The sequence below is a fragment of the Homarus americanus genome, unplaced genomic scaffold (assembly GCF_018991925.1).
Source record: "Homarus americanus isolate GMGI-L3 unplaced genomic scaffold, GMGI_Hamer_2.0 scaffold25483, whole genome shotgun sequence".
Classification (NCBI taxonomy): domain Eukaryota; kingdom Metazoa; phylum Arthropoda; class Malacostraca; order Decapoda; family Nephropidae; genus Homarus; species Homarus americanus.
In genome coordinates, this window is record NW_024726235.1 from 5,961,066 (window position 1) to 5,988,429 (window position 27,364).

General features: G+C 39.7%; 1 protein-coding gene across 1 annotated transcript; it reads left to right on the top strand.

Annotated features, from left to right (window-relative positions):
* Positions 1-26,594, top strand: LOC121865475 (protein arginine N-methyltransferase 6-like). The gene is made up of 6 exons (XM_042364947.1): positions 1-45; positions 8,601-8,770; positions 9,434-9,693; positions 12,582-12,718; positions 15,399-15,564; positions 25,305-26,594. Exons 2-6 carry the CDS (start codon positions 8,607-8,609, stop codon positions 25,727-25,729), a joined length of 1,152 nt encoding a protein of 383 aa, XP_042220881.1. The 5' UTR covers positions 1-45; positions 8,601-8,606; the 3' UTR covers positions 25,730-26,594.
* Positions 26,595-27,364: the final 770 nt, after the last annotated feature.

Genomic DNA, 27,364 nt, shown 5'->3' on the forward strand with positions numbered 1-27,364 from the left:
GTTGTTTGCTGGCGGTGGTCGGTGGTTAACACGTTCCTGCAGGAGGTAAACAAACACGCAGGAGAATAATTTTCTAAAATAAGCTGTACCTGTAATAAAAAATTCTTTCGATTGTGGTAAGATCTATAATTTAATTTGCCGTCAGAAAAATAATTAATTATTTTGCTAAATGAACGGCACGAATTATATGATATACAAATATTTAGATACTTCATTTTACTGAAAAAAAGTAATATACATAAGTCTAAAGGGGCGCCAACGGCTCACGTCTGTTGCCGCTGTGCCTAGTGGTTAACGCTTACCTCAAAGGCAAGACTTTAAAGCTAAATAATCTTGTACGTAGTGTTTGTTAGTGAATTCTATATTTCAGATACATGTGCATGGTGCTCAAAGTTTATTACATTTGTAGATGATGATGCTTTTATTTTTGGTAATTCGTAGATAAGTCATTTATGACAATTTTACGAAAATGGAAATAAGCATCCTTGTGTCCTTACGTAATTCTTGTCAATTAACTCCTTGTCCTGGATATAAAAATCATTGCCTCTTATCATAAGAGACATTTAGTGGGCAGTGTTTGTTCCCTAAGTGATAATTATATCCCTTTTCTTATTTGGTATTCTGGCAAAGTTAAGACAACCTACATGTTTGGTTGCAAATTTGGTAAAATTGCAGATTACAGCAACCAAAGAATCTGATAAAAAAAAAAGGTGAATTTATAGTATCACACCGGTCTTTATTTCCGTATTAAAAATATGGATCAAGTAATGTTTACACAATTCTAAGATATTTCTTCTGGATCAATTTTTACTTATGCACCGAATTTTATATTTATTTCCGCCGGAAATCAAAATTTTTTGCCCCCACCCCCAACAATAATGGGGGGGGAGAGCCTTGGGAAATTGAGTATTTTTGGGTGGGGAAGAAAACGAAAACAAACCTAACCTAACCCAATCATTGATCACGACTGGATGACGTCAGTCAATATTGTGCATGCGTGATGCACAGATAACATCTCCTCAAGGTAAATAAGACATGGTGACACCTGTGACCGAGCAAATTTAATAATGTTGAAAAGTATTATCTCAGTTATCTTTAATTTCTGGCTGAAATATCTTAGAAGAAAAAGGTCTTAGAATTGTCTAAACATTACGAAATACATATTAATAACAGCGAAAGAAAGACCGGTGCATAAAAAAAATTCACCTATATTTCCACCGGAAATTAAGGATAACCGAGATATGAATTTTTCAAGATTATTACCTTAGCTCAGTCACAAGTGTTGCCACGATTTGTTTACTTATGGCGGAGGTAGTCTGTCCCCCTGCTCACGCATCGCTCCAGGCCTCCGTCTTCGCTCTTTAAGCGTCCGGGGCACGAACAATGGGTTAGGTTTTCTTGCTTGGTTGGTAATATAATTTATCTTATTTATTAAAAAAAAAATTCCAACTTTTTCTGTTATAATTGTTGGGGTGGGTATCTAAAAAAAACACGTGATTTCCGGTGGAAATGAATAACAAATTCGTTCGAAACTCATTAGAATACATAGGAAAAACCTATTTTAATATCGAAATAAAGACCGGTGTGATACAATAAATTGACCCCAAAAATTGTTTGTCTGATTGTTTTTGATGCGATTGGTTTAAATCTGACATTCTTTATTATTGGAAATCACTCGTTTTGAATTTAGCCCCACCCCGATAATAGTTCTATCGATTGCGTGTTCTGAATTCCCGGTACTCTGTGCTTGCTAACTTATACCATACAACCTAACTAACCCATACCTGACCCCGTACCGTGGGCTCCGCCCCCGGACCCCCAAACGCTATGTAATTACCCGAGAGTCGCGTGGTCAGCCTCCACGAGAATGTAAATAGCCATTATAGTATTTCTTACCTTACTCCTCATCAGGGTCAGAGTCTGAGTCAGGGACCAGAATGTGTCGTGGGTTCCTCTGTTCTCTAGACTTTCCTTATTTTTTTAATGAAATAATACAATAAGCTTCCAATAATCGAAATCCCACCCAGCACATAATGGCTCCAAGTTGCAACTGATGAAAAATGTTCCGCATTCAACCACCCATGCTGTATATTGAACGCTAATGGGTTGAATCAAAAGTTTATATTTTTTATTGGATTTGATTGGCTGCAGTCACCCCCGATTTGATTGGAGGCCTTCCCCAGCACATACGCGGGAGGTAAGCAAATGTACGAATACAGACAATTTAAGCAACAGCGTAGGGGCAGCAGGTACTCTGATTTTATATAATTTTTTTTAAATTCAATAACTTCCTTATTGTCAATTTGCGACGGAAGTGTAATATAAGTAAATGATCATACAAAAAAAATTTTCTATCGATTAAGAGTAGTGAATTAACGGAATTATGTGGTTGCTGTAAACTGCAATATTACCTTAAATTTTTATATATCTAAAAACAAAAGCCTAATTTATGGAACATTTCAAACTGTCAGTTCCATTGTCAGTACTGTACAGTACTTTTAAAAATGGTAAAATTATCGTTTCGGTCATTCACCTATTTGGAAGTTGAAATTATGTTTTTCGATGGTTTTGTGATGTTTTGAACAATTCTGATCAACATTTCTACTGCAAATCACTAATTTTTTAGCTATCCTCCCTATCTTGTCCAGCAATAATGGGGGGCAGTGGGAACCAGGGGTTTTGGGTGGAGGAAAATCACATAGTTGTAATTTGTGATAGAAATGAAGGTCAGCATTGTTCAAAACTCAAAAAAAAAAAAAACATCAGAAAAACGTAATTTCAACTTAACCTAACCGGTAAAAATCGGTCACAGTGCTACTTTTCAAATGCAACCTAATCTAATCTATCCTAACCTACTGTGTGCACCCAGTCGGCTAACCTACTGTATGTCCAAACAGCGAAATAATATCCTCACATGGCTAGGGGTAACAACCTAACCTATCCACCTGTGTGCTTACCTTAATTAGACTCGGAAGACAGAGTTAGGGTCATCTGGGTGCTCCTCGTTGCACATCGTGGAAACGAATTCAAATTCAAGCGGGTGGCAGTGGAGGCCTATATCGAGCTGTGATTGGTTGATACAAATTCATGCCTACCAATGAGTATCCAAAGAACAACTGCGCATGCGTCAGATTCTAGCGCATGCATAATGCAGCATAGTAACCAACAAACGAACACACAGGAGCTCTCTCGGATGGAGGTAACATAGACATAGAACTTAGAAAAAATACAACAATTTTCCAACAAATTATTGCAATTTTCTCGGAAAGTAATCATTTGCAGAAGAAATGAGTCTTAGAATTGTATAAAGTACTGAATCCAAAACTTAAAATCCTAAAAATCGCTGGATGAGCAAAACGATAATACAGTAACCTTAAAAATTAGTTTATATAATACTGTGTGAAAATGGCCCCTAAAAGACTGCCTAGTGTCAGTGCTAGCGATGCTAGTGGAGTGAAATGTAAAAGCTAGAAGTCGGTGATGACCCTGACAGAAAGTTGAATTATTAGACAAGTTAAAGGAGGGGGATGAGTGCTGCTGTGGCTGGTCAGAAGTTTGGTATAGGTATACGGTAGTGCACTAAGGTAGTGTAAGTTGCTATTTGTGGTTTTGCCTATTCGCACCATTCCTCGGAACCTAACTCCCACAAATAACAAGGGTTTACTGTACTGTAGTTGGACTCAAATCCCATATTATAGCTTTGGGTATATTGTACTGTACTGTAATTGGATTCTAAGTGAATTGTATGTTCCTATACAGTACAGGTATACAGTACCCCAATCTGTGACTGGGTCAGGTTCCTGAAAACTCCATCACCATGTGAATTATCATAGATCAGGAGCATTATAACATAGTGTTCAATGGGATACGTTCCTGGTCAGTTGGACATCCACATATTTCACAGAAAAAATTCCTAGAATACTATTATCACTCAAACAGTCAGAGCAAAAGCACTTCACAGGCAGATGGGAAACACTTCAGTTACTAAAATAGAACGAAAGCACTTCAGTCACTAAAATGGAAAGCACGCACTTCATAGTCACTAAAACAGCAAAATCACTTCACAGTCACTAAAACAGAAAGAACTTCAGCCACTAAAATAGTGCAAGCACTAAACTGGAAAGCACTTCACAGTCATTAAAACAGAGGGAAGGTCCTTCACAGTCATTAAAACAGAAGGAAAACCATTCCTAGTCACTAAAACAGGGAATGCACTTCACGGTCTCTAAAACAGGGAAAACACTTTACAGTACCTAAAACAGGGAAGGCACATCACAGTCACTAAAACAGGGAAGGCACATCAGTCACTAAAACAGGGAAAGCACATCATGGTTTCTAAAACAGGGAAAACACTTTACAGTATACCTAAAACAGTATACCTAAACGATTAATATGCAACAGTTTGCTGGACTGTTGTGCGCAAGATGGCGGTGTGTGGCAGCATGTGGGTAGATGACGACGCAGCTGATAAATGCAGTGAGAGATGCGTACCATATTCCGTGTTGGCTGGATGATGGCCATCGTTAATGCGGGTTTGTTTACATCGCAAATTGGGAAGTGGTCTTAATACATTACCGTCGTTAACGTGAACTATCGCAAATATGGAGATCACAGATTGGAGTATACCTGTACAGTACTTAATGTTCTTCCTCAAGGAGGACTGAGGAAGATGAAAGCCATGTTGATTTTCATTGGTGTTGTTATATGGCAAGTTATCTGTGCTTGTGGAGGATGCAAACCATCTCAAAGAGTTCATCTGTCAAGATGGACTCGTTGGCAGGATGTGCAGAGAACTGACAGTGAAGAAGAAATGCAATGTATGTGTTTTAGTGCAACAACTGATCGTACTCTTACGTCCATAAAAAACGTAAAATTACACAATGCCTTTTCAAGAAAATTCCATTTATTGGTACCAGTACAGTAAGTTCTTTCTGCTTAATATGCCAGGGGTTCTGCAGACCCCCAGTTTGGAAGTAAGGTAAAGTTAGGTAGCTTTGGTTGGTTAGGTCAAGTTCTGTTGGGTTCTGTACATTGTTGTTTCCATTTTCATAATTAGTACAACATGCAAATAGTATCTCAAGAAATTTTGGTCCAATTCCATAAGTTTTTTCTACTGTTAGACATGTTTTCTACCTTTGCCCAAAACAAACACAAAAGTGATAATACTGACTACTGTAGTGCAAAAACAAAATATCAAGTGCTTAGTATCAAAGAAAGGGTGAATATTTTCCAAAACTCCGTCTGGAAAATGCATTTTCAAGCATTTTGGACTTCTAATACGTATTCAAGTGTACAGTGCAGTACTGTACTGCATCTTGTAAGATGTGCATTTTGATAGTTGGAATGAGATATTGTACAGTATTTAAAAAAAACATTGAAGGAATCTTTCTAATTTGAAACAAGGCTTGTACGATATGGTCTGGTGTTGGGAGGATTTACAGTAATGTAGCAGTACAGTCTACTATATTTTGTACTTCTAGAATGTTAGTTGCCAGGAGTTTCTGGTGGAATTAGTTGTCAAAGTCTGGGAAGATTTGTAAAATGAACCTAACATAACCAAGAATAATAGTTATAGTCGAGATTAGTTGTGTGCCTTAACTATCTATTGTAGAACATTTCATCATAAAACATAAATGCTTTCTTACTTCATGAAATCCTTGAAAAGTGCTCAGGCAATACATTTTGCTTAATATAAATTTTACGTCTATTTTCTCTTGAACACATTTCGACAGGCACCTCTCCCAACATTTGATGTGGTCATGACTCCCTTTCCACTTCCTTGAAAGTTGGACAGTTCCTTTTTTAGTTTTTTATAAGGTAATATTAAAAGATAACTTCTGTTTTAGCTTATAGCAGATTTGGTTAGGTTGGTTTGAATGATGTATGCTAAATTTGTATACGTACTGAGCAGTATATTGTGACCGTAGCCAGTACCTCGAAGCTATCTGAATGGTTCCTTTCATACACAATTTTATATACGTACATTATACATATAGCTAGGTTAGGCTTAGTTTGGTTTGGTTCAGATGGTTCATTTTTTATTGTAAAATCATAAAATGAAGCCAGACTTGGTAAGTTGTTCCTTTGATGTATGAATTGGTGCCAAAATTTGTATTCAGTTGAAAGTTCAATTAGGTGAACTTTTCACATTTGTGAATAGGTGTCTGCCTCCATATACAGTAGTTTGTAACGAAAGACTGTACCATAAATAGATTTAAAATCACTTCGAGATACAGGTATTCCTTTACCGTATGTTGAGCTAGACAGTTGCATCTACTGTGAAAAATTATTACATGACAGGCAGAGCTACTCACTTTGAGATCAGGTTTTCCCCTTAACTTACAGGGATGTGATTTCTCCATTTTTTTTTCCAGTCCCCCCATCGTTTTAGGCGACCCATATGAATCACATAGATCCGTTGAGAACATTTTGGGGGGTGGTATGACCATGATGAGAGAAATGTTTGACAATAAATAACAAATAATGATCCTCTAGGGTCAATGGATATGCTGTGTGAGGATGATGAGCCAGTATGCTGAGTACGGTATAGTGGCCGCACTCTGTATGCTCATGCATTACATCATATTACTCTATTTCTCATTGGCTGAATATTGCTTGTTTTGCATTTCATTCTTCGATTCTTAAGTATTTTGTTGACCAAAGATCAATGGCATCATACAATGCCATGATTAGAAGCATTATAATATGCTCCTCCACCCATTCCACTTGATCCACCCTCCCCTGTTGCCACTGGCGGGGTAAGGGCTAAGCATTTTTCAATATAACTAAGTGTCTATCATAATTTTTATACTTTCTGATGATCACAATTTATTTTATAACCCATGCCATATTTCATACTTGAAACTGCAACTCAGAGGGCGTGTGTGTCTCCCAGGAGGTCAGGGCTGTAGGGCATGTGTGTGTGTGTCCCCCCAGGAGGTCAGGGCTGTAGGGCATGTGTATATGTGTCCCCCAGGGGGTCAGGGCTGTAGGGCATGTTTGCATGTGTCCTCCCCAGGAGTTCAGGGCTGTAGGGCATGTGTGTGTGTGTCCCCCCAGGAGGTCAGGGCTGTAGGGCATGTGTATATGTGTTCCCCAGGGGGTCAGGGCTGTAGGGCATGTTTGCATGTGTCCCCCCCAAGAGTTCAGGGCTGTAGGGCATGTGTGTGTGTCTCAGGAGGGGGACCCTATGATGTGTAGGAACATAAAACTCTCCAGCAGTAGGTATAGAAGCATGTTAAAGCAGAAGAGGTTGCAGCAGGAAGAGAATAAGAGGAAATTTTTGTTAAAGAAACAGTTAGAATCAAAGAAGACCTTCCAGCAACAAAAACAGAAGCGTTTGCTCTCCCTGATGCAATTAAAACTATGAATAAAACAAAACCAAATGAGTGAATATTACATGGGAAAGAAAACTAAATATTTTGTTTGTAAATATCATGGAACATGTTATTGAAACCCCATTTGCTGGTGCATTAGAGATAAATCCCTTCGGTAAGTATTAAATTTTGAATTTGCACACAATATACTGCAAAAAAAAGCTTACCGGGGTACCTATTAGTTTATCTTCTCACAATAGTGGTGCACAATTAAAAATATTAAACAAATTCAAGTTTAGTAACAACTGAAATTTGTAAAGGAATTACTGTATTAAGAATACATGCATGAAAAATATTGTTGCAATAAACACACGTATTTGATTTTGGGTACTGTGTATTTTAACTATTAGGCACTCATAAAATGAGTAAGAATGTGAGAAATTAAGTTAAATATGGTAAAAAATTCCCGGGTAGGTGTTTCCCTGGATTCCACAGCTCAATCCCCCCCCCCCCAAGATCCAATCACATCCCTGAACTTAGCACTGCATTGCCTTAGCTCTATACCAAACATACTGGGTAACTTTAAACTGGGTCATTTAGTAAATGTAAACACTGTTGTAACGTGGAACAACCCTTTCACCTAGTGTCAGTGCTAGTGATGCTAGTGGAGTGAAATGTAAAGGGCAGAAGTCAGTGATGACCCTGACAAAGAAAGTTTTATTATTTGATAAGTTAAAAGAGGGGGTGAGTACTGCCACGGGTTGTCAGTTGTTTGGCATAGGTATACAGTAGTGCAATAAGGTAGTATAAGTTGCTATTCTCGGTTTTGCCAATTTGCGCCCTTTCTTGGAACTTATCCCTTGCGAATGGCAAGGGTCTACTGTAATCACAAGATCTCACCCCTTCACTGTTGGGATGCCTCTTTTAATGTTTTATTTAATTAACACCAAATGATTACCAAATGATTTTATTCAGTACATAGGAGAACCCATATACATGGGGTTAAGCTCCATCCACTAATGTTGGGAATACCCTGGGCCCTGAACCTGTTTTCCTAGTGAAGAGCATTAGGTGTAAAAGGTATTCAATTTACCGTCACTGGAAAGTAAACTAGAATGTAATTAGGAACTTTGATTGAAATTTCAGAAAGAGCTTTGTAGTATTATCTGGTCACCTTTTTTATAGTGAATGAAATGTGTTTTGGGGATGTTTTCATTACAGACAGTATCTCAATTATTTGTATTTTATGAAGTAGATTCCTCATGTGTACACTTATTGTTTCAGGCCACCATGTCTGAGATTGAAGCAGCAGTAGCAGCAGCCCCTTGCACCGGGGCTGAGGCTGCACAGCCTCAAACCAAGAAGCGTAGGGCTTCAGAGAATGGCATTTCCATAGCAGATTTGAAAAATGGGACTGACGATAAAGCTAGAGTTATTGATGAGAGCTACTTTGCGTGAGTACTGTATTTTTTTCTCCTTTTCTTTTTGTAGCTTAAGTATATTGCATCACGTGTTGAGTTAGCTTGTGGGTCTCATGTCACATTATGATATAATAGATTTTTGTATTACAGTAATTTTAATTGCAATCTAACCTAACCCATTATTGTGTATAGCATTATTGGCTTTTTCTATGAACATGACCTGAATGAGTGAGGGCAACTTGAATAGTTTACTGTATAATATGCATTTGTCTAAATAAATGAAAAGACAAATACTTGTACCTGTAAGTGGAAGAGAAATTAATTTTTGGGGTATCTGTTTAATACAGTAATTGAATCTAAAGGTCTCAAAGAAATAGAGAAGTAAACTATAGGGTATACTGTACACTGCAGTACAGTACAGTACAGTACTGTACTGTACTGTAATATCAGATTAACCCTGGGATTACATTATAGGGGGTCAAGTCCAAGATATATTATGCCCTTAAAGTGGTCATTCTGTTTTATGAGAACATCCCTAACTGTAGTTTCCACCTGAAAAAGATATATTCATATGAATCCTCTACAGGTATATTCTTGAGAAGCTAACCGTAGGTATTAGATAAAAATGCAAATGAATTATCAACATTATTACAGAATTCATACAGAATCATTCAACTTAATTTTCTGACCTTTCAGATCGTATTCAGATATAGAACTTCATCGTACAATGATAGAAGATAGTGTACGCACAAATGCCTACCAACAAGCAATATTTCAAAACATGGAAAATGATGTTCGGGGTAAAGTGGTAGCAGATGTGGGATGTGGCACAGGCATTTTAAGCATGTTTTGTGCTCAGGCAGGAGCCAAGAAAGTGTATGCCATAGATGCATCTAAGATTGCACTTCATGCTAAACAACTAATCGAAGCCAATGGCTACAAAGATGTTATTACAGGTTAGATTATTCTTGTATTAAGCATTTTTATACAGTATATTTTCTAACTAATGCAGTGGATTGGGTGACTCTTGTACTGTACTGTACTTGAATCAAGAAGCTTGTGGGCATAACCTTATGCATATGGGATTCCCTCTTGTGGTGAATAAAATCATCTGGCATTAGCCAAATAAAATACTAAAAGTGGCATCCCTATAGTGAAGGGGTTACCAGGAACTCCAGTCACTTCTCAGCTACAGTATTTGAATATCTCTCATATTGCTCCTTGTTTTGGCAACTGTGTTAACTTTATTTATTTATTTATTAAAAGCATTTGTTTGAGGAATAGACTAATTGCCATGCATTCCTTTATACTCGTATATCTTTTTTATATGAAATTATCATATTGCAGGAATGTTGATAGTTACTTAATGACCCATTTGGCACTACCAAGCATCATGTCAGTACTGTATTCCATAATGAGTAACTCATTGTTGTTTTTTCTCAGATGCAAAGTCTAGCTTAGGGCCACTTAAAGGATATTCAGGTTCTCTTTGGAGCTTCTCAAAGTGTGTGGCCAGGGATATTTTGTTTCTGAAGTACTGCATGAACCTTTATTCTCACTTTAGGATAAATCAGAATCACATGTTGTAATACTGTATTCTGTTTGGAGGTTATTTTTTTCCTTTTTGCCCAGTTATAGGGCATAGTGGTTAACTATGGCCTGAGTGTTAAATGGAGATAAATCGGTTGCTTTTATATGGAGTTTATGAGAAAATTTATCCTTTTAAGTTGAAGTTATCCCATAACTAAATGTTTATTTTGACTGTTGGCTCTAAGGAGTTTTCCCCAGGTAACACCCAGATGAAGAATTCATGAATTAGTCTCTCAAACTAGTTTGCTAGTTCTTGAATTCTGCAGGGCCCTTCATAGAAGAAGAATTGGAGTTGGCTCTAATTTAAGCATCATTACTCATGGCTTTTGTAACCAGTAGAAGGGTGTCTGAGCTTCATGCTCTGGGATGAGGAGAGAGGTTTCTTTCCTTTGGTCCCTCTATCCCAGACTAGAATTTGGCTTTGAAGTTTTTGTAAAAAAATTAGACTCCTACCTTTTCGCCTTAAGAAATTTTTCTCTCAGCTTAGACACAAGATGGTGGATCTCATAATTCACATTTTATTAGTGAAGGCAGTTCAGGATTAATTATAGTTGACAAACCTCTTTAATCAACAGTCATTGCCCTTAAACCATCAGTCTAAGTATGGAGCCTCTTGGCGAGGGTATGAAGAGTATCTAGTACAATTAAGCTCTCTTAGCTGGGTTGTATGTCCCACTTGTTTAACCTTTGAGGCTAAGTGAGGCTATTGCACCTTTGAATTGTCTGCTGTGGTATTTGTGAGTGTATGGTTAGTTATATTGTTTTAACCTTGCTTTCTTTTTTGTATTTGAGTTATGCAAAATCCTGAAGCTTTAACTGCATGTCTTTCTTTTTATTACTAGTTGGGTTTACACACGAGTGAACCAATATTCGCTGAAGTTTCAGATACTGATCCTGAAGTTCTGTTTTATAACTGCACATAATGTAGGTTCCTCCCTCTTCCCTTTCAGGTGCTGATGTAAACTGTACTTAAAGGGGTTGATGAGTGTCTGTTTTGTAGCCAGTGACAATCAAGTACCACAGGGTGCAAGTGCGTTAGCATAGTGGCTAAGATTCAGCTTCAGCTTGAGTGGGAGTTGATGCTTCCTGGACCCCTGTTTCTTTTAAGAGACAAGAGTTATGATGTTAAAAATTTACTTTTTTTTGGAATTTGTAAACATTTAATCCTAGTCAAATAGGTCAGGGTCCCCTAATGTTGTCAACTCATGGACTTTAATATTTACACGAGTCACCTGATCCACATTTTGTTATAAAGTGGGATTTCAGGATGAATCCCTCATACCTATATTTGGTAAAGTAATTATATGCTTTCTCCTAACAAAGTGTTTCCTAGATTAGCTTAAGCCTTCAATCCTCTGCAGGAAGGTTATTACATGTAGGTAATATGAGAGTTTTTAGGTATGCTAGTTTTGATAGCTCGGATGGAGCTCGACGATCATTGCTTGGGGCTGATGTCATTTGGATTCAGTTTATACATGTATTTGAAAAATGGTGACATGGGGAGAAATTGTGAGTAATGACCTCAAATAAGAACCTGTTAAGAAAGGTTCCATAAGACAATGCAGCTCGAGAGCTGCCATCAGGTAATCAAATCTAACCCATGCATGCATGGAAAATGGCTGAATGCAATGTTGGTGATGAAACTGAAATACTAAGAGTGTGAACATCGGCTAAAAGCCGAGTGATCTACAGAGAGAGAGAGAGAGAGAGAGTGTGAGTGTGTGGGTTCTCCTCAGTGTGTGGGTGCTCCTACTTAACATCCTGATACTCACTGTCATCCAGGGTGACGGCTGGGAGATTTTTTTCATGGCTGAAATATTGTAGATACTGACCATATGCATCCATAGAAGCCATAACTCCTAATAGGGTCTTTGAATAGTGATGGAAACAGTTGAAATCTAATATGTATCTATAATTTTAGACCCACAATCTAGGTATGATATTATGAATGCACTGTACTGGTGGAAGGGTTAAGCACTTAGTAGGGGGAAGTGGACTGATCTGATAGAAGCAGAGGTATGTATACCAACTTGTCTTCAGACAAATAATCACATTACAATATTAGAAATGAAGTACTATATCATTTATCATGTTGCTGTTGAAGTTACAGTACAGTACCTTGGTAAAGAAACATTAGCATTTATAGTTCCTAGAAAAATTTAAAGGATTAATCTTCAAAGATTTGTCATATTCTAATGAAAATATTGTGGCTTGATATCAAGATAATTTATTAAAGACTTTATTTGATGAATAGTATTACAGGGCAAGGCAGAGGAGGTTGATTTGCCCGAGAAGGTGGACATAATCGTGAGTGAATGGATGGGATACATGATGCTGTATGAAACCATGCTACCCTCTGTCCTCTATGTCAGAGACAAATGGCTCAAACCTGTAAGTAATGAAAGTTGCAGTATGCTGCAATGATCAATTTCTTCAAAGTAGAATGTTGAGTTGAACATATGACACTTGATTTATTTGTTAGAAACTGACTTGAGATTTTTTGAGGTAAAGACATGAAAATACTAAAGAGCATGTCTGTACATTTCACTTTGATTAGTATGTAATCTTCAACTTGAACTTGACCCATAAAAAGACTCTAAAATAAAACAAATAAAAACTGCAACAAAACTTACTCAGAACCATTAGCACTAAATTTAGATTGTTTCAACATAACTGTAAACAAGAGGCAGATAACCCAATCAAATACCAAGTCCCCATAATAAAATCTTAAGAAAACTAAAACTAAATAAAACAGCACACCCATTCACATTCCCAGTATGACTTTTATCCAACTCTACATCTTCATCTATCTCTCTTCCATAGTCATCGTTAAAGCCTTCAATACTATGCCTTATCACACCGATTGAAAGAATAATGAACTCAGCAGTGCACAATAATGATAAAATATGATTAACTCATTTTGCAGATTCTCCAAAATAGAGTCCTCAAGGATTCTGTTGCCACCCCTACCCACTTCAACATATTCCTCCCCCATCACCTAATAAGCAGAGAACTTGCCAGATGTAACTTGCACAAAGCAGGGCAAGGCTTCATATTTTTCTCACGTGGCCAGCCCATAGAATATTGCTGAAAAGTAGGTGTCAGTTTTTCTGTCATGGCCAACATTATGACAGAACTGCAATCTCCTCACAGGCATAAATAATTGACTATAGTTTTTCCCCTCTCAAAATTTGTAACAAAGGCCTAGGGTCAGTTTGTAGCAAGGCAGCTGATCACTGTATGATATGTTAAGGGATAATAACTTCTCTGTTGATTTCTTTTGGGGTTCTGCAACTGATAGTATGAATCCTTTTGAAAGCAATTCCTTGGTTATTTGAATGGTGAAAGCAGTGTGGATTTCACCTTTTGGAGTAGAAACTTGCTTTTTAACTAAAGGTCATAGCTGCTAATTCTTCAGAATTTTGTAAATGTACATCATCCTTCCCTTTCAGTTGTTTTTTGTTTTTTGTTTTTTCGGAGGGGGGGGGAGGAGTATTTGTGATATGCCTAAAAGAGAGGGGTTATTCCTGGATGTAGCATATTCATTCTAAAGTGTGAGGCAAGGAGGGCCTTAATAGAAGGCCCATTCTTTGGTCTTAGAACATGTTTGACTCGAGCAATGTTTCCCTTTTCTCTAACCTCATTTAGAAATTGAAAGATTTCAGCTTTGATGGTAGGTTTGGGCTTCATCCTCTTAAACTTTTTACAGCCATTTTCCTTGCTTGAGTGGATTAGCCATGATTACCTGATGGCATCTCTTGGCCTGCCCTGTACTATCATCCCCTCCTTATTCAAACTTGTGGATCTCTAACCTAATTGTTCTCCATTCTCTCCACATACTAAAACCACCTTACCTTACCTGTCCACTTCTAATCCATTGGTGAATTCTGGCACCAAGGGAGAAGCAGGGAAGTCTTTTCAAGGGTCTCCCATTGACCTATAATGCAGTACCAGGAGAGACTTGTGTTTCTTTTGGTATGTTAGTCGTATGGTTCAATTTCTGATGGAGTATTAAGATTGTTGACAAATCAAAGTTATAGTGTTGGGCCTAAAAGAATATTTCTCATGCATTGATCTGGATAGGGTTAGTTTTATTCCGTGGGTATGGCAAGGTCGATACACTATACAAATAAATTTATGAGCAGACCAATTAAATTTTTTCTTGTTATTCATTGGACTTAGTGAGGAGCCACTAGTGCTTATTTTCAGTAGAAGTCATTAGATTCATTAAGCTTGGTTGCATTCTTCACACTCATAATCTTGGGATTGCAATTTCCTTGGCCTCCTTAAGAGGTTCACATTTGAAGTCAGTCATCTGGTGAGGAGTGGGGGTGTGTATAGACATTACATAGGGTATCCACCCATGGAAATTAGATTGAGCCTAGTGTTAAGTTGGCCTGAGTGGCAGCTAGGAACTTGCTGTGCTCTTTCCATGATACCTGGGATAAAGGATGTGACATTCATTATTGCAAGAAGTTCACGCCTCACTTTTCCCTTTGATGCTAGCTTTCTTGAGTGTACATGAGTCACCCAATTGTCTGTGTCACCTATAATTGAGAGATTATTCCTGAAATTTTATTTTATACTAAACAAGGATCAGGCAACTCAAATCCCTATCCCTTCCCTAGAGATGTTGAGGAGTTGCAAATTGAGTTGTTGAATCTGGGGTCCCCTTTTATGGTATACCTTTACTTTGTTAGTGGGGCACATGCACAATAGCATGGTGGTGTAGACTAACAGTACTTGGTTTATCAGAACTATCCTCTATTTATAGGCCCTCCAGTTTCCTGGCTTTACTGGATTTCTGAAGTATAGCACAGTCATACAAATGGAGGGTTTCAGCACAGCATAAGTTGCCTGGTCATTGCTAGTTTTAAATTAGATTTTTGTTTAATTAAGTATTAGATTAAGAGACTGTACAGTACATGTACTGTACTTCCAGTAAAAAAAAAAAAAACACCAAGAGTGTCCCCATAAATATATAAATTTAGTTATTTTATAAATTGCTGTTCTCTGAGTGTCATATTATTATATCCCTGAATGAGTTTAATGTGCTATGTACCTATCACAGGGTGGTAAAATGTATCCAGAGAGGGCAGTGCTGTACATGGCACTAGGAGAAGCACAGTGGATTACCAAGTACGAAGAAGGGACCTATGACTTTTGGATTTCCCTTAACCATGTATACAACCTCGACATGTCTCTCTTGGCTGACCATGCTGTTGCTAGATACAAAGGTGGGGATCAGGTTTAAATTATAATTTCTTCAGTATGAACTATGCAGGGAATAAATATTATTATATTTTCCAAGATTTCACCTGCAGCATATTTTTCCTTCATAATGGAATTATATTAGCTTCACAAACAAATTACTCATTTCCACTCTGAAAGTTGTTTATTTAGGTATACTGTATCAGAATACAGTATTATGGGATCCTGCCTAAAATCATCAATGCATTTTAAACATTACATTTTAAATGAATATGATTTTCCTATTTATTTAAATATTATTAATGTTTTTCAGTATATCTGAAATGTATTCACTGCCATGTTAGTAATAGTGATATTGGTCGGTATGTTATAAACTAACATTAGTAGAAAGTGATAATATTATGGCTGATGGGTTACCTGTGAGATTCCCAGCACACTGCATAGCCTGTGGCTGATCTATGCTTGTTAGTAATATATTCACTGCAAAGCAGCTCTTCACCCTATTAATTTAAGTTCTTTTGTATGGATGCAATAGTCAATCTGTGGTTTGGGCTGGGCTACACCTCCCACCTCATACCATCTTGTTGCATGAGGGCACAGCACCATTGGAAACTCCTGCCCACTATATTGTGCCAAATAGCCTGATTCACTCTTCACTTCATGATACAGTCCTCTTCGCTATTGTGTTTACAGAGGCTCGTTATATAAACATTCCACAAACCTTTATCTTTGATATATTTGTTTTAATATTGTTTTAATTTGATTCCATAGTGTATTTACTATTGCGAGTTTCCTTCAGTCAAATGTAAACAAACTCAGCTCTGCGACTGCACAAAACCTGACAAGCTCCTGTAAATGCACTAGTGAAGGGGACTGTACATACTGTACATGCAGACAAGCCACCAATCTTGGGATCCAGAGAAGACTCATTTCTTGGCTTTCAGACTTCCTTAGTAAATGATGCCAGGTTGTGTAAGTCTAAAGGTCTCTAATTTTCGATCAGTTCCTTGTGGCATACTCGGGACACAAGGATGGGACCTGTCTGATTCCTTATCCTCTTCAACAAATCCTGGCTGAAAGGAACCCTCTTATTGTTGGATATGAGTTGATAACTGTACAATTATAGTGCATTAAAGCCTCAAGAAACAAAGGTAAAATAATAATACTGCTGCTGGTGCCTTTTTTTTTTTTTTTATAAATGGCCTCCAGCCTCCCCCAATAGCTACACCTTCGCCACCATTTATTTACCTTAATATTAAATATCCTAATACATAAGAAGCTATCCTATCTGTGTTAAATTAGTTGAGGCGCAGATCTATGCGGCATTCAGTGACTGTAGCCTCATAGTCAATATCTGCAGCAGTTGTCGGAGTAGGAGCAGAAGCTCTCGTTCCCCTGAGGCAGAGCAAAGCCGACCGAAAGAGAGAGAAGGACAGTCGACATCTCATCCAGGCTGTAACATAACTTCTGGGCTGCTGCTTCTGTTCGGAGATCAACTCCGCGAGTCTGGCGTAGAAACATCTTGCACTTGGGCCCATCCCACCAGAGGTTGTGAACACTAGAGGAGTGAAGCTGCCTTGATCAACGTTTTGAATTCTCTCCCCATATGCCCTTCTCTTGTCGTTCTCGTTCCTCCTATGTGCAGCATCGAGAGCTAGGTTACGGTGACATGCGGCCATGGGATCAAAAATCCTGATGTCGAAGAAAGCTCGCTGTCCCAGCGTCCAGAATCCTCGAGCACTGACGTCCACACGGGCTTCGTTAGATGTGTTTGAAGTCCTGTGTTGGAAGATCTCGCCATCCAATGGAAGGAGGGTCTGTTCTACCATGACGTCCCGGCAGATTTCCTTCAACATATTTGCTGTGAGATCCCTTACCTCGTCATGCCTCATGCATATGAAGCCTCCCTTCTTGAAGACCATGGCGTGATCGCCATCATAGGAAGAGCCACACACGCATTGGGAGGGCAAACCTTCTACTGGCCAACCGTACCTTAGAGCAATGGCATCTGTAAATTCTTGTTTATTAAGACTGAAACAGATTTTCAGATTTGCCCCCGAGGGGGCTAGTTTATTGGGCACCCCCTTACATCCTGTGCAAGGTGAAGCGCAGAAGCGTTTACAGCGCCCAACAGGGAAGTATGAAAAGTTCATATTTGCGTTTATGACTCGTACATTAAGGGCGTAAAAGCCTGAAGGGTCATAGGTTCTGTCAAGTTACATAAAGTGAGAGAATGATGAGTGTGTTGGGGGAAAGTTCCCGGTACATTTTATCTGTTTATGGCAAAGAGTGGCAGGTCCCTAATAATGTCAAATGCCAGGCCTGTGACTAGGAGGAGGGATATCTGGTCTGGGAGGGAAGAGGTGTTGGTAACGGCTGGGGACCTATAGGAGGAGGTCATAGGGCAAGTGAGGCTGTAGTGAGAGAGGGTGTGAGAGTCGGGTTGGCCACAAAGTTTACAAACAGTGCGGTGAGGCTCAGGGTTGCCAATGTACTCCCATAGGTACCTGTACCCTTGGCGCAGTCTCATGTATATAAGCTGTTGAGATCGAGTCAGGGATTGATATTCTTTGTAGTGGCGGTTGTCGTCACCGGTTACAGCGTCATAGTGGCATAGTGTGACGCTACCCCGTTGTTTCAGGTGTGTCCAATTTTCGTTGAATGCCTCATAAGACTGAAACCATTTGCCCTTATCGGTAACGTAGTTAACCAGTTCGAGGCGCCCACCTCCTGCGCTATAGCTACTTTTTTTTCAAATTTTCTGGAACCTGCAGCAAATGTTGCTGCAACTTATCATTTTGGCAGTGCTGTCGATCTGTCGTAATGGACCTACGAATCTTATTTACTTCGCTGGTATCCACTTCCCCTGTTGCATTCTGGGCTATTATGTGGTCCGTGAGGGCTGCCGTGAGCTTAAGTGAATTTTGATGTTCAGTGGCAGCAATCTCCTCTGGATTAGTTAGTCCCATCCCTCCCAGTCTTGGTGGAAGTGCAAGAAGTGCTCTTTCTGCTGGGGTTAAGTCAGGGTGTTTCACTAGTTTGGGAATGAACTTGACACTGATAGCTTCTTCCAGAGGGTGGAGGAGGGGTCCGATCTCAGGGATGGTACGCATCAGGTAGTTCCAGCGATGCTTGACTCCATGGGTGAATGCTGCAAAGGACGCATGTGGCTCTGTGTTAGCAATCTCAGACAGAGCTTGGATTTCACTAACCCACTCATTCACCTTTCCCGCTACGTACTCGGTCTTGAAGTCCGTAGTGCCAATTACTGCGCCTAGATGTCTTTGGCTGTCCTTAGTTATTTTGACCTCAGTTCCGTCAAAAACCTCCAATGCCCGTTCATAATGTTCTGGCTTCACGATGAGGAAGGACTTGCTGGCGTTTGGGTGGTACCCTATTTGTGGACCTCGTGATGTTACCAAGTCCCACCACTTTTTGATGCCCTCCACTTTTCCTGCTCCTGTAAGGTCATCATCATATGCCACTTGTTTGACCCCAGTTGTTTCAAATTTTATTTCTTGTTGGAGCACTGATAGGCCAATTGCAAACATTGCCATTGCAATAGGGTCCCCCTGTGTTGTTCCCTCGGTTGACTGTAAGATGGTATCACCTCTTAGAGCCTTGTTGTTTACTATATAGAGGTCTGATGGATTCCTATACGAATTTTCAACATACATTGCAAAGCTTGGACACTTGATCTTGATGTTGTGCAGTGCAGCCTTGCAATTAAGTATTTTGAATGCGTTTGAAGCATCCACCAGGAGAACGGCCTCACATTCACGCTGCTCAAATATCAATCTCCTGGCGTGAATGGCGGCCTCCCCGCCAACCTGGTGGCTAGCACACACTTGTAGGTTCCCTGCTGCTGCCCTGACATCATCCTTTACCACCTCCATTATGCATTTTCCGATGATCCGCCTCAGCACTTCCCCCACCCCTATAGGCCTACATCCTGGTTTCTTTTCCAGAGGAATAAGGCAGCAGGCCGTCAGGGCTTGGAGGTGATGGCAGCAAGAGGATGCAAGCTTTCTTGCAAGGGCGGCAATGGCAGTGCAGAGATCGCTTGCTACAATGCCAAACTTGTTTGTGCTGAGGATGACTCTCCAACCATTTGCATCCAGACCTGAAGGGCCGGCTCCTCCTCGAGTCTTCAGTGCCTTTTTCCACACCATCTCTCCTTTTATTTTCTCGAACAGGACAGCGTTTGGTGGGGTATAGACACCCTCGAACCTGATGCCTTCTTCGTCGCTTGCAGGGGGATGTTTCTCTTTCAGTAGTTTTAATGTCTCTCTGTTTATTGGCATCACCCCACCGGAGGATTCCTCTGTGAGAGATCTTACCGCCAGAGACACTTTTCCCACACGCATTTTGTTTCCAAATTTTCTTGCCACGTCATCGATGTTTTGCTTTCCGTCACCCGTAATTTTTAGTCTCTCCTGCAGTGTTCTTGCTTCACATAGGAGATCATCTAGGGCCCCAGTCTGCCACATTGCCAATCTTCTCTGTACCTAGTGTACCTTGTTCAGGATCGTAAGCTTTAAAAAAAAAAATTGTGTGTGTTTTGAGCTTGCCAAGCACATTATAGGATTTGAAGAAGTTGGTGAAGAGTTTGTTCCGGAGTCAGGTGGTGAGGTGACATGCCAAGACACTTACACAGCACACACATTAACCGCACTACTAAACCATTGTCTTATGACATTTTACATTATAATTTCTATTTTAAAATTAAATGATACATGATAGCTCGACGGGGCTACTTCTGCACTTAGACAACTGATCAATGAATAAACCAGGGCATATGGAGGCTCATTATACATTAGTGATGTCACAAAGCCTTGAAAGTGCAACCACATAAATTATCACAACCTGTACTCAAATGTACAGTAATAAGTTAATTACTAAAATTATTATGTATGGTGCAAAATAAGGGATGTTTATACTCAAATTAATCGCTATCTTACAAGAATTTCAGCAATGCAAGTTATATTCTCTTAAGTCAAGTCAGTGACATTTAATAGGGTTAATCTCTCTTTGTGAACTAGTAAGAGATTGAAAAATCCATTAAGGGGGTAAAAGTGACTGCACCACCCCTTCCTCCAAAGGCGTCGCCTCATTGCTTGTCTACTGTACTGACTCATTCATGATACAATAATGTTTATTTGTTTTTCATTAATTAGTACAGATTGTTACTGTTTAGTAATACGTGTACCCTTCATATACAATACAGTACAATATACCCGGTAGTACTACATACAGTGATCCCTCGGTTAACGAACGCCTCGGTTTACGAAATTTCGGTTAACAAATTACCTTCCATAAGATTCTTCACTTCGGTTAACGAAAAAATTTCGGTTAACGAATTCCTTATGAATTTTTCCCAACATGTTTTCGCCTGCTTTTGCCTGCTTACCAGCTGGAGTATTAGTCCGCCAATACAGTACCGGGTAATCGGTTTTAGGGCTTAAATTCGTTACCATTTGAGTAAATATTTGGAAGGTTGTACTATTCAATAATTTTCCAAGTCTTATACAGTATTAAAGTTTTTAGTCATTTTAACAATTATTTAACATAATTGAAGTACAGGGAACTAGTTTTTAGTGCGCCAAACAGCCACCAGACTCACCCAAAATGGTGTCAGTTTGTGTCCTTGCTCAGTGGAGGAAGCTTCTTGCTTGAGACTCTTGAACATAAACTATTTTTACGTTTTTACAGTACAATTATTGGTCATTCTGAAGTTTATTTTACATATTGACAATATATAATGCAGTGCAGTGTTGATTTAAAGAAAATAATCTTGAATTACACCAAGTGAACTAAAATTTTATGGGTGAAATGACGGCATGGGGTGACTTCTCTTCCACCCCAATGCCTTCTCTTCTCCCTTCTCCTCCACCCCCATTCTAATTCCCATCATCATCATCATCATCAACCAGGAGCCTTCTACATGCACACCTCAAAGTAAGTGTACTTTGCTGCATTTATTTTTAGTTTGTGTGTAATTTTCGGTGAGCTGGAACCAATTACCCAAAATCCCATTGAAACAATGGTTTCGGTTAACGAACGACCTTCTGGAACAAATTGTGTTCGTTAACCGAGGGACCACTGTATATACCTCATAGGTAAAAAAATTTCATTCAGATCATAAGACCCACTAATCCCCCACCCAACACTTGGTGACTTGACGTTGCATCAGGTCAGGTTAGTAACGTAACACCAATAATTAATCTCCCACCCAACCTTCATTGCAAGTGTTAAGACATGATTAGTTACGTATTACAGTCAATTGAGTGAAGTGTGTAACAGAGACGTAACCGATCGCCCAAGCGACTAACGAGCCGATCGGTGGTGAAGAGGATAAAAATAACAGATAAGTTGACGCCCGTATCATATAGAGCTTTTGTTTTTTTAAATATATTTATTTAACCAAACTTTTAGATAAAGTATACAGGATTATTTTGATAAAAAAAATGGTGTGACTAATGAAATTAGAACTGATTTTACTGACACGGTATCAACAATTCTGACTCTTTTTTTATAAAAGAATGAAATTCCCATCACTGTATCTTATAGAAATATTTTTATTAAGGATATCTTATTGGAAACGTTTTGTAGAGAATTTATTAAGGATCATTATGGTATCAAATTCATCTCCCTATCACAATTAACCATGCTTGAGTGAGGAAGGGGGGGGGGGAGAAAGTGATTGCATGGCCCTCACCCCCCAAAAAGGTTCGACTCCTTCACTCTTCAGCCAAACATTATACACCAACATTACACAAACACACACACACACCCCCAACAACCACACTCACACCCCCAACAACCACACTCACACCCCCAACAACCACACTCACACCCCCAACACACCACACTCACACACCCCAACAACCACACTCACACCCCCAACAACCACACTCACACCCCCAACAACCACACTCACACCCTCAACAACCACACTCCAACACCACTCCAACACTCCTAACAAGGGAATTGTTATGCTTTTTCCAATAGAATAATAGGGTTGGTATTAACAAAGTGTAAGGGTGGACTTACTATTTAATAATTAAAACACTCAACACTGGTATGGCACACGGCAGCACTCCCACGCCACACGGCAACACTCCACGCCACATGCAACACTCCCACGATGCACGGCACACTGGACTCCCACACACACAGCTCACGGCAGGACTCCCACAGCACACACAGCTCACAGCAGACTCCACAGCACACACAGCTCACGGCAGGACTCCCACAGCACACACAGCTCACGGCAGGACTCCCACAGCACACACAGCTCACGGCAGGACTCCACAGCACACGGCAGGACTTCACAGCACACAGCTCATGGCAGGACTCCCACAGCACACAGCTCACGGCAGGACTCCCACAGCACACACAGCTCACGGCAGACTCCCACAGCACACACAGGCAGGACTCCCACAGCACACACAAACACACAGCTCACGGCAGGACTCCCACAGCACACACAGCTCACGGCAGGACTCCCACAGCACACACAGCTCACGGCAGGACTCCCGTAGCACACACAGCTCACGGCAGGACTCCCGTAGCACACACAGCTCACGACAGGACTTCCACAGCACACACACAGCTCACGGCAGGACTCCCACAGCACATACAGCTCACAGCCGAACTCCCACGGCACACACACTGCTCACAGCAGAAAGTGTTGACCGGGCCAGCCAGGAGTCCGACTGCCGGTGTGATGATTCGCAGTTGCAAGCTCACCTCCGACACACCACCTCGTAGTCCCGTTATGACGCACTGTGACGTTGATTGGTGTCAGTAATTGCTGCTTGAACCAGAGATTCCTTAGCCAGCTGGTCCACAATCATGGCATGATAGGAATTATGACAGCAAACATAAGGAGTGAGGGTCTTATTGTGTGACTAATTTGCGTGTGTGTGACCGCGAGTTAAATATCGGCTGTTGAGGAGTGCTTGGCAACACTCATTTCCACTCCATCGCTCTAATTACCCACACCTTTCTGCTTTCTCACTCCATATTTTAAAATGTTGTGCTATGTAATGTTGAAGGAATACAACTTTGCTCATTTATACTTATACTTATCACAATCTCTCTAAAAACACTTTAGGTTTCGTGTTTATTCAAGACCTCTTCAGGTCATGAGACCCACTAATCCCCTGGCCAAGAAAGGGTGACCTGACATTCCATCAGAAGGTCAGTAATATGAGACCACTAATCCCCCACCCTACTGTGACCTGACATTGGGTCAGGTCAAGTACTTGAGACCCACTAATCCCCCACAGCTCCATGGGAGTGGAAAATACCAGTCTTTGCTGTAACACACAGCTTCATTCATGCCCATGTCATATAGATTTTTTAATTTCAAATAAATTTATTTTACCATACTTTTAGGTAAATTATTCTGAATTATTATAGTAAAGAAATGGAGTTTCGAACTGAATTAAAACTGTATTTATGGACTCCGGTAGTTTAGACTCGAGGAAAACATCCCCAGCACCCAGAAACATTCTGGGGAAGTGGGCTAGTGTCTGTGTGTGCAAGATGTCGAGTTAAGACACTCGGAAACTTTTCCCAGGAACCGGAAAAGATTCTGGGCTTGAGAAAGTCGTCAGGTTAGCCGGAAATCTCTCATCCCTGGAAGTGCTCTGGACCAATTGTTCCGGCTACCGGGATATCACTGTAATTAGTAACACTTGAACTGTACTTGCATGATGTAACTATATTCTATTTTACCTACCAAGTTTATTTAATGAAATACAGTAAGTGCCCACTGAACAAAAGGGTTAGGTTCCACTAAAAAAAATTTATTAGGTGGATTATGTTCATCGAAACCATTTTTCCCGTATAAATTAATGTAATAAGGGGGATGTGTTCCTGTACTATGTTCTGTGACAGATTAATATACTGTATTAAACTCTGTAGAGTCTTGATAACTCCTAAAATACAAATTTGTGTACTCATGACAAGAATTTGCATCATACCACCAAACGCCAAACTCAAACGTGCTCTACCGCTCATCCTCCAGTCGTCAGATTGACGGGGTAGTCAGAGTAACTTGCGGGGTATTTCCTTAATATATAATTGTTGGTTATGTGAAGTAGTGGTTAATGGGACGTTGTTTTATGGGGCATACCTGTACCTGTATTATATTCATGCTTATAACATCCTGGCTTCTTTAGGTGCTTAATCCATATGTGAGCAGTTTCATCATCTCATAGATTTTCTGGCCTTTACATCATAGACCATTTGCATAGCCACTTGATCATAGGGGATTGAACCTGAATTCCTATTTCATAATGATGATCATCACTGTTTAATGACTGTTTTTCATGCTTAGATGTGTTAGCAAGAAGCTATATGGATGGCTCAGTATTCCTGCCCTCCTCCTCCTCATGGTGTGGAATAGGAGAGAAGGTCTGGCTTTAGTGGACCTGATTTGGGTATTTTTGGAGGTTCTACTCTCAATAATCAGGTGAAATAGATAACTCCGTCTCCAGGCAGTGACCATCGTAGCCCTGTAGTCTTTCTGCCTGGAAAAGAAACATCCATGTTTTTTGGAAACATATTTCAGAAGTAATGAATCCAGATATGGTTGGAAGGTAGCTTTACTGTATTAACAATTCCATTTCATTAGTCAGAATTAGGATAAAACAGGAGTCATGTGAATTAGTGCTAATATCACAGGCCATAAAATGGGGTTTCAGGATCAAAATCTTTATTTCTTTAAGTATGATTTATTAACCTTTTATTTCAGATGTTGTTCATGTGCATATGGTGGCTCAGGAAGATGTGTTGAGCTTGCCAACTCAAGTCTGTGACTTAAACCTCATGACAGTTACTCCTGAGGATCTACGAAGCATTTCTCGGTCTTTCACTTTGTCTAGTATGGGTTCACGACGACTGAATAGTATGGTGTTGTGGTTTGATGTGTGGTTCCCTGGAGGATTAAAGCTATCAACATCTCCAGATAATGAGGATACTCATTGGCAGAACACAGTCTTACCACTTGCCACTGCACCTTTACAACAAGATACACAAGTGAAGGGAGAACTTAGTATAACACAAGATCTCACAAATCATCGCTTCCTCAATGTTGACTTAAAATATTCAGTGGATAAAGGTGAAGAGATCACACGTTGTTTCAAGATGGATGATAATTGCAATGATAATGACTTCTGAGTCAGGGCCCATTCTTCCTCACCAACTCTAGTCTACCATGTAAAAGAAAAGCAGAAACTGAGAGAAGAACTCTTAATCTGGTCTAAGTGGAAAGTTAACAAATATTCTTCCACAAATCTGGTTCATTGTGATGGTGGAGTTGATGCAAAACTTTTAGATTGTGAGACAGATGAAGACTTAGAATTGCTACAAACATTAAGTGAAATACAGATTTAGTGCTTGTGGTGGTAGTAGATGTCATTTCATAATTTTATTATTCATATTTGGTATTTAGAGGGACATGCTTGCATCTGCTCAAGAAATGTAGAATGCCATGAATATGGCAATACCTTAGTGGTAGTAACATTAAGATCTCTCTTCCAAAGAATCATTATGTAAGAGTTCTGTGATTCTTGCCTTTGTTAAGGGTAAGCTTAACTCCTGCAGTGGTCTTTCACTTAGGTACAAGGATTTTCCTTTTGGAAGATTTGAATCTCAACAGTGGACCATGTTTCAAGTGCATGTGATTCTTATCACAAGGGTAAGTTTCAGTACAAATCAGTGGTGTAGTATAATTGACATTGCCTTAAACTTGCCTAAAGAAACTTGGTGTATGTAAGATATTTTCTATGCCAATTTATACTACAAACGGCTACATTGGATGAATTTTGTTGCAGTCAGTGCCATACATGCCGTCCATATGTGAATACAGTACTGCGTGTAACTGTTTGTTACATAGGTGTGACTTTATTGCTAAATTTTAAAAATGAAATATGTAATAATGCATTCAGACTGGTTTTGTCTGAGTCTCTCTTGAAGCAGTAAATTGTAAATATACAAATTATTTTTGTTTTGTTATTGTAAAACCAATAAAAGTCTCATTTTAGTCATAATATTTTCAGTCAGTGTAGAGCTATTGCAGTTTCTTTTAGAGCATGAACTGTGTTTTACAGAATTAGTGGTAAATGTTCATTGGTGTTCTCAGGGTGAATGTTGATATACTATAATTAGATTTTATATGTGGGTTAAGTCACTTATACATTCTCCATGGCTAAAAGCTTTTTATTTATATTACTTCCCTGCAACTTGATCATTATCAATTCTGGGGGTGGGGGGGGTGCTGGTGGAGTGGTACTGCTCTTGCCTCGCAAGCAAGATGTCACAGGTTCGATTCCTGGACCGGCGGAGGTTGTTTGGACACTCTTCCTAGTCCCCTTGGTCCCTGTTCACCTAGCAGCAAAGTAGGTACCTGCTGTAAATCGAAAGTTGCGAATTCGTATTCAGGGACAAGTTGTTGGAGCTTCCAATAACTTGCTTATACATAAACCATTGACTCTTCAGGCTTCTACGCCCTTAACTTATGAGGCATAAGGCAAGCATGAACTTAGCATGCTTCCCTGTTGGGCGCTGTAAACGCTTCTGCGCTTCACCTTACACAAGGATGTGGGGGGTGGGGGGGTGCCCAATAAATTAACAAATAAATAAATAATTCTTTTAGCTGTGCTCTAAAGCCAAATAACTTTTGTAATACAGGGTGCTTACTAAGGTATTGTACTAGAATTTATCTTCTGTTCCCCTCATGCAAGACAAACAAGGGTACCAGCAGGGTCAAGACCAGCAGGACAGCTAAGTGATTTTTTTAAATATTAGTCTGCC